Genomic DNA, 13934 nt, shown 5'->3' on the forward strand with positions numbered 1-13934 from the left:
ACATTTGATTGACAGAGGAACCAGTTGGGGTTGGCAGGTAGTTAACCATTTCTACTTTTTATAAATAAGTGTACTGAAGCTAACTTAGTCTTATTCAGCAAGTACAGTGTGACACTGGGTACCAGATTGACTGTGTCCCTGCCCTTGTTGATATCATTTCTTCAGACTGCTAGTCCTGGGCCTTTCGATGAGCCTATTCTGTGAGATGGGGGAAAGAGAGGTTTGGGACCAGAGAGGTTAAGTCCTTGATGAGGGCACACAGCTTGCTAAGGAGCAAGAAAGGGGAGAGCAGAGGTCTCCTGGCCACTAGTACCCTGCAGTTGCCTGTCCTGCCACAAATCACCAAGGGTGGGATGGAGTTTAGAATGTGACCACACAGTATGGGACCTGGCAAGTGATGAAGGCCCTCTGGCCTTATGCTGTTTGTCCTGGGGTCTAGAAATGGACTTTTCTAATTTCTCCAAGCCTCCCACCCACCTCACCTGGTCCCACAGCTGCTGCTTCCTGCCGTAGCTGCTCTTATGGTAGAGCATCATGATGAATCGCTTCCAAATAAGTCTGGGAGAAACTTGGCCTCGCCATATTTGAGAGTTCTGGTTCTCATCCCTGAGTGTTTCTGAGAGAGCATCTCACTCTTGCCCAGGCTGGAGTAGTGGCGTGATCATGGCTCACTGCAGCTGGGACCACCCAGGCTCAAGTGATCCTCCCAGCTCATTCTTCAAAGTAGCTCGGACTACAGGCATGAGCCCCCACGCCTGGCTAATTAAAATTTTTTTTTGTAGAGATAGGTTCTTATACTATGTTGCTCAGGTAGATGTTGAATTCCTGAGCTCAAGTCATCCTCCTGCCTCAATGTCCCAAAGTTCTTGGATCACAGGCGTAAGCTACCACACGTGGCCACGATTATATTTTATGGAAGCTGGCAGTTTGCTATGGTATCTGTGTAACAAAAGCAAATATTTTCCATTATTTGTGTTTGTGTGCTGAAACTAAAAGTGGCACTTCATGGTCGCTTCAGCAGATTTGTCAGTGCAGCAGTACAGAGACTGTGGCTTTGCAACCCTGTGTGATCCCCAGCCTTCCATTGAGTGGTAGAAAGGCCTTGTACAAGTTATTTCAGCTCGCAGAGCCTTGGGTGTCCCAGTTAGTAAAATGAAGGTTGTAATAGTGCTTTCCTCACAGGGCTGTTGTGGGGTGTGGCACAATGTGGGTAAAGCTCCTGGCACGGTTTGGCACATGATAGTTGCTGCTCCATTCTCCCTTTCCTGCCTTTCCCTTGATCGCACCAGTTGTTTTCTTTCCATCAGACCTCTCTTATTTCTCCCCCTTTCTAGTACAGGTAGGTGTAACACTTTCTTCACATTGCTAGGGAGTTCAATCAGTTAACGTATCATTTTGTGATTGGTTAAGTTTCCTTTAAAGCGTCTATGTTATTAATCCCAGCTACTCAGGAGGCTGAGGCAGGAGAATCACTTGAACCCGGGAGGCAGAGGTTGCAGTGAACTGAGATCACACCACTGCACTCCAGCCTGGGTGACAGTGCAAGACTCCATCTCAAAAAAAAAAAAAGTCATTAATGATGTTCTAAGACCAGAATAGACCAGCATATTTATCATTTATCAGTATAGGTTGAACTATGTAGAAATAGCTCTTTTAAATGCATTTCAGTATGTATTTAATATATGTACTTTCAGAGTATTTATCCTTATATAGTATCTTCATCATTTTACCCTAAAAATCAGAAGTTTAGGCCGGGCGCGGTGCAAGCCTGTAATCCCAGCACTTTGGGAGGCCGAGACGGGTGGATCACGAGGTCAGGAGATCGAGACCATCCTGGCTAACACCGTGAAACCCCGTCTCTACTAAAAAATACAAAAAACTAGCCGGGCAAGGTGGTGGGCGCCTGTACTCCCAGCTACTCGGGAGGCTGAGGCAGGAGAATGGCATAAACCCAGGAGGCGGAGCTTGCAGTGAGCTGAGATCCGGCCACTGCACTCCAGCCTGGGCGACAGAGCAAGACTCCGTCTCAAAAAAAAAAAAAAAAAAAAAAAAAAAAAAAAATCAGAAGTTTACACCAAAAGCCACACCTTAAAGGCAGCTTCTTGACTTTAGCGACTTTTACACCTTTTTCTTCTGCTGATGTACACATGGTATTCATGTGAGCGGTGCTTGCATACATAGATATTCGTGACACTGACTGGCAAGTGCTCTCCCACTCCTGTTTGTGCTCCACAAGCACCTCTAGTGAGTTCAGAGTGGTGATGTGGCGCGGAGAGCCTTGAATGGTCTTTAATGAAGAAAGTATATCCTTCTCAAACTTCATTTCTCAAATATCCCAAACTGCGGTTTCTTTGTGTGACACACTTGATACATGATTTTGAAACATCAGTGTGTCATGGTAGCCCATTTAAGAACCAGAGCTTTAGCCCAGCTCTTTCATGGTACAAACAGGGAAACAGAACAAGTGGGGATTAGAACACTTGTGTCCTGATCTGGTCCAGTGCTTTTCAGCTATCATGTGATCATCGGATGAGTTCAGTTTGTCTGGTTTTAGGAGTCATAAGCAGGAGAACATTGCTAAAAGTCTTAAGATTTAAAAATGAGAGTTCTTATCTATAATTGATTATTATCTTTGGCATGTAATTTGATAAATACAAAGCAGTTCACATCATGTACAAGAGTTTCTCACCAGATGCAGTGGCTCACACCTGTAATCCTAGCACTTTGAGAGGCTGAGGCAGGATGATCCCTTGAGCCCAGTAGTTTGACACCAGACTGGGCAAGATGGTGAGACCCCCCTCTTTACAAAAAATAAATTTAAAAAATGTAGCCGGGTGTGGTGGCGTGCACTTGTAGTAGCAGCTACTCGAGAGGCTGAGGCAGGAGGATCACTTGAGCCCAGGGATTTGAGGCTGCAGTGATTCGTGATTGTGCCACGGCACTCCAGCCTGGGGAAGAGTGAGACCCTGTCTCAAAAAAAACAAAGAAGAGTTTCTCAAAGTCACTATTTTTCAACCTGGGGGTCACAGTTGTAGGTCATAAATTTATTTTAGCTGAAACAGCCATTGCCACCTGAGCCATAATGTTTTTCAACTGCGTGGGTCTGTTTTGGGCTCTTCAGTTTGTCTATCCTGTGCCAGTTCCACTGATTAACTTATTGCTAAGGCTTGCTGTCTGGTAAGACAAATCTTCCTACCTGATTTTTTTTTTCTTTCCCTGCAGGGTGTTTTGGCTCTTTCATATAAATTTTAGGATGATTTTGTCAAGGTCTATGAAAAACCCTGTTGGTTTTTGTATTTGAATTGCATTGAATTTATGGATTATTTAGGAGAGAATTGACGTCTTTGCCATAATGATTATTCTAACCCAGAATATGCATATAACTCCATTTGTCTAGGTATTGAATATTCTTTCCATTTTTGAGACATGGTCTCGCTCTGTTGCCCGGGCTGGAGTGCAGTGGCATGATCTCAGCGCACTGCAACCTCCACCTGCTGGGCTTAAGCAATCTTCTCACCTCAGCCTCTTGAGTAGCTGGGACCACAGGCATGTGCTACCACTCAGCTAATTTTTTACAATTTTTGTAGAGACAGAGTTTTGCTGTGTTGCCCAGGCTGGTCTCGAACTCCTGGACTCAAGTGATCTGCCCACCCTGGCCTCCCAGAGTGCTGGGATTACAGGCATGAGCCACCGCACCCAGCCAAGTCTTTCATATCTTTCAATCAAGTTTAAAAACATTTTGCCATACAGGTCTCACACATCTTTTGTTAGATGTATTTCTAGGTACTTTATGGTGTTCGATGCTTATGCTATTCTATTTAAAATTGCATTTTAAAGCTTGCTGGTTTATAGAAATGTAATTTTTTTATTGTAAAAAACACATAATGTAAAATTTGCTATGTTATTCTTAAGTGTACAGTTCAGTAGTGTTAAGTATAGTCAAATTATTCTGAAGCAGATCTCCAAAGTTTTCATTTGCATAGATGCAACTCTGTACCCATTAAACAGCTCTCCTTCCCCATTCCTTCCCAATCCCCTGGTAACTACCATTGTAGTTTTCTGTCTGTATGAATTTGACTAGATACTTCATATAAGTGGAATCATACAGTATTTGTCTCTTTGTATGTAATTGATTTTTATACATTGCTCTTGTTGCTTGTCACCTTGCTAATCTTGTTTATTATTTCCAAATGATTTGTTTGTAGAGGAGTTTTAGTTTACCATACAGTGATATCATCTGACTATAATTACAGTTCTCATTCTTTTCTCTCTTTATATCCGTTTCTTTTCCTTGTCTCATTGTTCCAACCCCAGACCTCCAGTACAGGGTTAAATAGAGGGTGATACTGGGTAGCTTTTTGTGTTTTTTAAAAGGAATTTTAATATATTATCATTAGGAGTCATATTTATTGTAGATTTTTAAAATCAGGTTGAGGAAGTGCCTTTCTATTCCTAGTTTGACAGTTCTTAATTTTGACTCATGAATGGATGTTTTAATCACATGCTTTTTCTTCAGTGAGATAATCATATTTTTTTTCATCAAATTTGATGGTGGAAAAAATTATACTGGATGATTTTGTAGTGTGAAAACACCCTTGCATTCCTGGGATAGACCCAATTTGGTCATTATGTATTGTTCTCTTTATACATTTCTGATTTTTTATTTTATTTTATTTTATTTATTATTATTATTATTTTTTGAGATGGAGTCTCGCTCTGTCGCCCAGGCTGGAGCGCAGTGGTGTGATCTCAGCTCACTGCAACCTCCACCTCTCAGGTTCAAGTGATTCTCCTGCCTCAGCCTCCCGAGTAGCTGGGACTACAGGCACCCGCCACCACATGCGGCTAATTTTTATATTTTTAATAGAGACAGGGTTTCACCATGTTGGCCAGGATGGTCTCGATCTCTTGACCTCGTGATCTGCCTGCCTCGGCCTCCCAAAGTTCTGGGATTACAGGTGTGAGCCACTGCACCTGGCCATATTTCTGATTTTTTAATATTTTATTTAGGATTTTTGTGTTAGTGCTCTTGAGTGAGATTGACCTGTGATTTATTGAATTCTGTGTGCCAGGTAGGTAAAGAATGTAACCAAGTCAAGGCATAAGACATACAAGGTACTTATCTCATGAAGCCTTTAGGTGATGATGGAAATAAACAAGATGATGAGATGGAAAACAGCTTGCAGCAGGTAGGGGGCTACTTAAGAAAGAGTGGCTTAAGTGAGCACCCCTCTGAGGAAGTGAAGTTTATACCTGAAGTATGAGAAGGAGTGGCTAGGCAGAGAGAAGGGGAGAGATCCTTCTGGGCTGAAGGAGCAGCAGGTGCCCAGCCCTGAGGTTGGAGAGACTTTGGAATGTTTGAGTTACACGAAGCTGGCTGCCATGTTGAGAGGCCAGTGGTTTGAGATGTAGTTGGAGAGATGAGCCCAGCATGCTGGGATTGAACATGAGGCAGGGATTTGCACGTTGTTCCTAGGATACTGGCAAGCCATGGAAGGGTTTTACTATTATAATTAGTAGAGAAAGATAATGAGTTCTTGTTTAAAATCTAAATGCTTGAACAAAACCCTGTAATCCTTCATATTAGTATTCTCTGAATGGTTGGTCCTTCTCCCCACTCCATTTAAAGGTTCACTGGCTACTTCATTGTTAAAATTTTTATCCTGAAGTTCAAGTAATCATATTCATTGGTTATCTTTCTGTATTTTAATTAAATAGGTAGTACCTGGATTATTATGGTATGTTGTCAGATGGTAGAGTGTAATTTGAATGAAGTATAGGTAATCTTTTATCTCTGGAGAGGGAAATATACCTAAAATGTGGCAGATGTTGGAAGAGTAGATACTAATGAAGTCTTGGTGTACAGACTTAAATTATCCCTATATCCCAACTTGCACAAAAGCTTTTTAAACAATTCAACTTTTTATTTTGAGATAATTGCAGATTTCCATGCACTTGTAAAAAATAATACAGAGATTTTTGGTGTCCTTTTTACCCTAAGTTTCCCTCAATGATAACACTTTGCAAAACTATAATATAATATGTAATAACCTGGATATTGACATTGATACAGTCAAGATACAGATCAGTTCTATCACCATAAGGATCCTTGATGTTGCCCTGAAATTTTTCTCTTGTCCTAACGTTTTGTGATGTTATATTTACATTTCACATTTAAGTGTGATCCATTTTGAGTTATTTCTGTACAGTGTGAAGTTTAGGTCAAGGTGTATTTGTTTTGCCTATGGATATCCATTTGCTCCAGCATCATTTTTTGAAAAGACCTTTTTTTCCCTCTGTTGCATTGCTTTTGTCAAAAATTATTTGGGCATACTTGTGTGAGTCTGTTACTGGGTTCTCTTCTCTTCATTCATCTATGTATCTTTCTGCCATTCTCACACCGCCTTGATCATTGTAGCTATATGGTAGGTTTTAGTATCAATCAGGTTGGGTGATTACTCCCATTTTATTCTTTTCAAGATTATTTTTAGCTATTTTGGGGCCTCTGCCATCCTATATACATTTTAGAATAAGCTTGTCCAAGTCTACAAAAAACCTTGTTGGGATTTTAATTGGCATTTCAGTAAGCCTGTAAGTCAGTTTAGGGAGAATTTACTTCTTGACTATGTTGAGTTTTTCAATCCCTGAACATGAAATGTTTATTTTTTTAGGTCTTTGATTTCTTTCCTTAGCATTTTGTAATTTTCAGCATACAGATTTTGTAAACTTTTTAAATTTACACCTAATTATTTAGGTTTTTTGGAGTGATTGTAAATGATGTTATGTCTTTAAATTTGGTTTCCGCATGTTCATTTTTTTGTTTTTGTTTTTTGTATGTTTATCTTGTATTCTGTGACCTTGCTCAGTTCATTATTTTTGGAGTTTTTTTTTTTTTTTTTAATTGGTTCCTTAAGATTGTCTACTTAGCCATATCATCTACAAATCAGGACAGTTTTATTTTTTTCTGAGCTGTGTACCTTTTATTTCTTTTCTTTGTCTTATTGAACAGGCTAGAACTTATAGGACTTTGTTGGAAAAGAGTGGTGAGAGCAGACATCCTTGCCTTCTTGATTTCAGGAGGAAAGCATTCAATCTTTTACCGTTAGGAATGATGTTAAGGTAACCCTATAGCCCAGCTTATGGGATAGATTTTTTATAGATGCTCTTTATCAGGTTGAGTTTGTTTCCCTCTATTCCTAACTTGCTGAGTGTTTTTACCATGAATGGTTGTTGGATTTTGTCACATGCATTTTCTGCATCTGTTGATACCATGAGTTTTCTTCTTTAGCCTTTTGATATACTGGATTACAGTAATTGATTTTTAAATGTTGAATTAGCCTTGCATACCTGGAATAAATGCCACTTGCTCATGGTGTATAATTTTTCTTATACACTGAATTTAGTTCTTTAAATTTTCCTCTGTACTGTTTTAGTAGCATCCTACTTATTTTGATTTGTTTCAATTTTATTTTCATTCACTTTTTTTAATTTGTAAATTTTCTTGGAGACTTCCTCTTTGACCTGTAGATTATTTAGAAGTGTATTGCTTAATTTTCAAGTGTTCAGAGATTTTCTTACTGTTAGTGGTTTCTAATTGGATTCCATTGTGGTCAGAAAACATACTCTATGGTTTTCATTTCTCTTAAGTTTGTTGAGGTTTGTTGTATGGCCAAGGATATGGCTTCAGTGAATGTTCTATAAGTACTTGAGAAAAATATATATTCTGTATTATTGGGTGGGCTGTTCCATATATTAATTAGATCATGTTCATTGATGGCGTTGTTGAGTTCTTCTATAACCCTGTTCTGCCTAGTTTTAAAAAAAACAATTTTCTCTCTTTTCAAAAACTTAAAATTTTAAAAATTTTATTTTGTCTTTCTCATTTTCTTTTTCTTTTATTCATCTTGTTTTTGACCAGGTTCATCATATTCAAGTGTCTAGTAGTTTTATCAGTTGCTGAAAAGGGATATTTTAAGTTCCCAAATGTGATTGCTGCTATGTCTCTTCTTTCAGCTCTGTAATAGTTTTTGCTTCATGAATTTTGAGGCTTTCTTTGGTTCCTACACATTTAGGATTGTTATGTCTTTCTGGTAGATTGATCCATTTATTATTATGTGTCATTATATAATATAATCCTTTTTATCTCTAGTAATTTTCTTTGCTCTGAAGTCTACGTCATGTGATATTAATATATCCGCTTCAACTTTTTAATTAATGCTTGCATGTTGTCTTTTTCTGTCCTTTTCCTTTCAACCAGTTTACCTGTGTCTTTGAATTTGAAGTGAGTTTCTTGTACTCACCATATAGTTGGGTTGTGTTTTTATCCACTCTACCATTATCTACCTTTTAATTAGCATATATGCACCATTCACATTTAAGGCAATTGTTGGTTTATTCAGACCAGAGCCTGCCATTTTACTATTTTCTGTTTATTTTCTTTTTCTCATTCTTCTGTTTCTCCTTTCTTGCCTTCCCGTGGATTATTTGAATATTTTTCAGATTTTCATCTGGATTTATTTATTTATTTTTTTGAGATGGAGTCTTGCTTTGTCACCCAGGGTGGAGTGCAATGGCACAGTCTTGGCTCACTGCAACCTCTGCCTCCTGCGTTCAAGCGATTCTCCTGCCTCAGCCTCCCGAGTAGCTGGGACTACAGGCATGTGCCACCACACCCAGTTAATTTTTTGTATTTTTTGGTAGAGATGGGGTTTCACCATGTTGGCCAGGCTGGTCTTGAACTCCTGACCTCGTGATCTGCCCACTTCAGCCTCCCAAAGTGCTGGGATTATAGGTGTGAGCCACCACGCCTGGCCATCTTGATTTATTTAAAGTGATTTTTAGTGTAATTGCTTTGAATAGTTTTCTCAGTGGTTGGTTTGGGTATTAAAATATACAGAGTTGACTTACATGGTATCAGTGTTTTACCACTTGCATGAAGTGTGGAAATCTTCCATTTCAGTTCTCTTTCCATCCCCACTTTTAAATAATACTGTGTTGGGTATCAGAAGTCCTTACAATGTTTGCTTCATTACATACGATTCAGAAAGCTCATGAAGAGAGGAGGGTAATCTGTCATAGTTCCCGTATTTCCGCTCTTACCGTTGTTCTTGCTTCCTTTTTGATGCTCTGGGATTCCTTCTTTTAACTTTTCTGTTTGAAGAACTTCCTTTAGCTATTCTTCAAGGGTTGGTCTGCTAGTGACATTCTTTTTGTTTTTCTTTGTCTCAGATATATGGTAACTTAAAATGATTTTAGTGTGAAAAGTTTCAAATGTACAAATAAAACTTTATGTACCTGTCACTCAGCATCAACAGATACCAACCTGCTGCCACTCTTCTTTCTCTAATATGGATTTCCATCTCTTTTTTTTTTGAGATGGGGTCTTGCTCTGTCATCCAGGCCCAGAGTGCAGTGGCGTGATCTCGGCTCACTGCAACCTCTGTCTCCCAGGCTCAGGTGATCCACTTCAGCCTCTGAAGTAGCTGGGACCACAGGCGCATGCCACAATGTCCGGCTAATTTTTTGTATTTTTGGTAGAGATAGGGTTTGACTATGTTGCTGAGGCTGGTCTGGAACGCCTGAGCTCCATCAATCCACCTGCCTTGGCCTCCCAAAGTGCTGGGATCACAGACGTGAGCCACCGTAACTGGCCTCCATCTTTTTTATTTAGTAAAATAAAAGAGGTCTTACAGTGTATCTCACATGTGCTGAAGGATGCTATAAAATTACCTTTTTGGTTTTTAGTTTTTCTTAAAGACCAGTGTAATAGTAGAATTTTAAAAAAATCTTTGGAAGACCTGGTATGAACTAGAAACAGTAGTATCCTCATTTTATAGATGAGGAAATAGAGGCTTAGGAAAGTAAATAACTTACCTGAGGTCACATACTTTTTATTTGTTTCATTCGAATGCCTCCTTTATTTCTGAGAGAACCCCGATGTCTTCTGGCAGGAACTGTAACAGATTTGAGGGAGCTTTATGTTTGTTTCTAAAGCCCCTTTCATTGTTTTGTCTTCTGCCGGTGGGTACATGCTGGGTTGCTGTTTCAGTGGTTTTCTCAGATAGCACATTTATTTTGTTTGTGGCAGGTATGTGTGTAGTTACCAGTAGTGACAAAAGCTAAGTTACTTGATGATGGCATTTTAAATTTCAACTTGTTTCTTTTCCTGTTAGTTGTCTATCAACGTCTATGACTATAACTGCCACGTGGACTTGATCAGGCTGCTCCGGCTGGAAGGGGAGCTTACCAAGGTGAGGATGGCCCGCCAGAAGATGAGTGAGATCTTTCCCTTGACTGAAGGTAAGCTTCAGCAGTCAGGCTGCTTTTAGAAACAGAAACAAGACTTGTATATTTGTTTCAATGTTGAAAATGGGACATGCTCCTTGTAGAAAACCTGGAACATACAGTGTAGTGGAAGGAAGAAAACCCATCAGGGTTAGCTATTTTTAGTTTATTATCTTGTAGTTTTTTGCAAAATGTAGTTATGATCATATAACATGGATTTTGAATTCTGATTTTTTAATGATAACGTTATGGGAAACATTTGTAATGTAATTAAACTTGAATCCCATTTCTCTATTTCCCATTTCAGTATTTATTTAATCCATTCTCTTGAAACCAGAAAATTATAAATATATTTAAACTTTTACAGACAGTTTTTTATGTAAATGTTTCATACGTTAATTGTTCCAGAATAGTTGGGCATTTAGGTTATTTCTACTTATTTGCGTATTAGAAACATAATTGCACTGAACAACTCTTTAGTTCAGTCTTCATGAATATTCATAAGTGATCTTTTGGGCAGTGCTTAGGACACTTTGGTTCTAGATCCCACTCTGCCCCTTTTCCCTTCTGCAAAGCATAACTGCCGAGTGTAGATGCTAGAGTCAGATGACCTAGATTAATTCCTGGCTACATCGTTTACTGTCTGTGTGACCTTAAGCAGATTATGTAAACATTGTGAGGCTCAGTTTTTCTAGCAGTTAAATGATGGCAACTGTAGTTTCTGCCTTGTAATGTATGACAGAATAGGATGGGCTATTCTACCTATAATACCTAACACATGCCTGGCATGTTGTAATCCTTAAATAGATGTCATTATTTTTAGTGTTACTATCACCAGCCTTACAGGATTATGATAAAGACTGAATGAGAAAAGTGCTTTGCCAAATATGAAATGCCTAACAAGTGGAGGATATTATGATTTTAGTGATTTGATCTTATTTGGAAGCATAAAACCTCCTATGTGCTTAGTTCAGGTTTTAAGAAGTAAATTTCTGGAACAATGCCAGGTTGTGTAAGATGGATGAAACATTTGCGTGCTGATGTCTCTTGTAAAGTCCCCGCTCTCAGCCTCCCCTTTGGTATTAATGTGGGAAGTACTCTTGTCTCGTAGAGCTCTGGCTGGAGTGGCTGCATGACGAGATCAGCATGGCCCAGGACGGCCTGGACAGAGAGCATGTGTATGACCTCTTTGAGAAAGCTGTGAAGGATTACATTTGTAAGTTCCCGTGGACTTTTTTAGGATATCTGAAAATGTCATGTAGATCGGTCTGCTGTTGAGGACTGTATTATGAGATGCTGCTACCCGGAAAAGGGAACGTTAGTCTCACAATTAGCAAGATTTAAGTTCAGTCGTCTTATCATTGTCTTTGTTCTGTAATTGGGGAAGTTTAGTTTTAAAATAAAAGTGGAAGAAGCACCTGTAGTAAGGGAATGAATACGCTCACACTCAGAATGTGTTGACAGAACTTACATGGTATTTCCTGCTGATCTTTTATACATTGAATAGGTTTTTAGAGGTTTTGGACAAGATGCTTTAAAAAAAAAAGATGAAAACATTAAAAGAAAACCTTTTTGTTTTGAAGTAATTATAGAGTCATAGGAAGTTACAGAAATAGTACAGAGAAGTCTTGTGTACTCACTTTACCCAGTTTCCTCCAATATCTTGTTTCTGTAGTACAAAATCAAAACCAGGAAAATGACCTTGGAACAATGGGAAAAAAACACATTTTATTACATGTGTAGATTCATCTAACCACTGCTGCAGTCCAGATACAGAATCGTTCTGTCCCCACAGAGACCTCCCTCGCCTGCTGGTATTGACATCTTACCAGTGCAAGTGGAGTATAGAAGACTCACCTCCCTTTAAGTCTCTTTACCATCCCCTGTATATAGTATAAGTGTCTTAAATATTTTCTGTATGTGAACTGGGGACCACATCAGACAATGCTGTGGACAAAATGCTATTAAAAAGCGTTTTAAGGCTGGGTGTGGTGGCTCACACCTGTAATCCCAGAACTTTGGGAGACTGAGGCTGGTGGATCACTTGACACTGGGAACTCAAGACCAGCCTGGCCAACATGGCAAAAGCCTGTCTCTGCTAAAAATACAAAAATTAGCCAGGCATGGTGGCACGTGCTTGTAATCTCAGCTACTCAGGAGGCTGAGGCAGGAGAATTGCTTGAACTGAGGAGGTGGAGGTTGCAGTGGCTGAGGCTGTGCTACTGCAGTCCAGCCTGGGCAACAGAGTGAGATTCTGTCTCAGAGGAAAGCATTTTAAGGCCAGGCTTGGTGGCTTATGCCTGTAATCCCAGCAATTTGGGAGATCAAGGCAGGCAGATCACTTGAGCCCAGGAGTTTGAAATCAGCCTGCCCAGCATGGGGAAACCCCATCTCCACTAAAAATACAATTAGCTGGGCGTGATGGCATGCAGGCCTGTAATCCCAGCTACTCAGGTGGCTGAGGCATGAAAATTGCTTGAACCCAGGAGGCGGAGGTTGCATTGGACCAAGATTGTGCCACTGTACTCCAGCCTGGGCGACAAAGTAAGACTCTGTCTCAGAAAAAAAATAAAAAAAGGCATTTAAAAAATTTCCCCTTTCAGACTGGGGGTGGTGGCTCACGCCTGTAATCCCAGAACTTTGGGAGGCTGAGGCAGGTGGATCTCGAGTTCAGGAGTTTGAGACCATCCTGGCTAACACGGTGAAACCCCATCTCTACTAAAAATACAAAAAACTAGCCAGGTGTGGTGGCGCACACCTGTTGTCCCAGCTACTCGGGAGGCTGAGGCAGGAGAATCGCTTGAACCCAGGAGGTGGAGGCTGCGGTGAGCCGAGATCATGCCTCTGCACTCTAGCCTGGGTGACAGAATGAGACTCTGTCTCAAAAATCAGACAATTTCCCCTTTCAGATTTCATATCCTCTTCCTTGTTGATTTCCCACTGGGAGCAGTCCCCCTTGTGAGAAGCATTGCTACTTACCATATAGACTGTTCTGAGATAGAGAGTTTTTTGTGTATCTTTGCAAGCTAAAAAGAATTCACAGTTTTTTGGTTTATGATCTGTATAATGAAAATAAGAGGTGTTTTATGAATATACAAGTATAGTATGTGTGTGTGTGTGTGTGTGTTTTCTTTTTTTTCTTTTTTTTTCTTTTGAGAGTCTCGCTCTGTCACTCAGGCTGGAGTGCAGTGGTTTGATCTCGGCTCACTGCAACCTCCCCCTCACCTGAGTTCAAGCGATTTTCCTGCCTCAGCCTCCCAAGTAGCTGGGACTACAGGCGCCTGCCACAACGTCCGGCTAATTTTTGTATTTTTAGTAGAGACGGGGTTTCACCATATTGGCCAGGCTGGTCTCTAACTCCTGACCTTGTGATCTTCCCTCCTCAGTCTCCCAAAGTGCTGGGATTATAGGCGTGAGCCACTGCACCTGGCCAAATGTATTTTTAAAAACTATACCTGTACCTCTGTTCTGTGGCCCATGAGTCTTCTTTTAGAACCACTGATAATTTTAGCAGTGCATGGTGTTCCCATGATTTCTGATGATCCTGTTACCCACTTCTTTCTCTCTCACAGCCATTGTTAATAGCACCAGTTATCTTTTTCTGAGGATCTGTGGTCTTCCCCAGACTGTAATGTTTTTTGGTCCTTTAT

General features: G+C 40.1%; 1 protein-coding gene across 1 annotated transcript in view; it reads left to right on the forward strand.

The window, feature by feature from the left end:
- SART3 (spliceosome associated factor 3, U4/U6 recycling protein) overlaps nt 1-13934 on the forward strand; it is a 39249-nt gene that overhangs the window by 2292 nt on the left and 23023 nt on the right. The window contains exons 2-3 of the mRNA XM_010360600.2: nt 10173-10299; nt 11396-11500. Coding sequence (XP_010358902.2) covers nt 10173-10299; nt 11396-11500 — 232 coding nt within the window. The remainder of the gene's footprint in view (nt 1-10172; nt 10300-11395; nt 11501-13934) is intronic.

Source organism: Rhinopithecus roxellana, chromosome 10 (genome assembly GCF_007565055.1).
Source record: "Rhinopithecus roxellana isolate Shanxi Qingling chromosome 10, ASM756505v1, whole genome shotgun sequence".
Taxonomy (NCBI): domain Eukaryota; kingdom Metazoa; phylum Chordata; class Mammalia; order Primates; family Cercopithecidae; genus Rhinopithecus; species Rhinopithecus roxellana.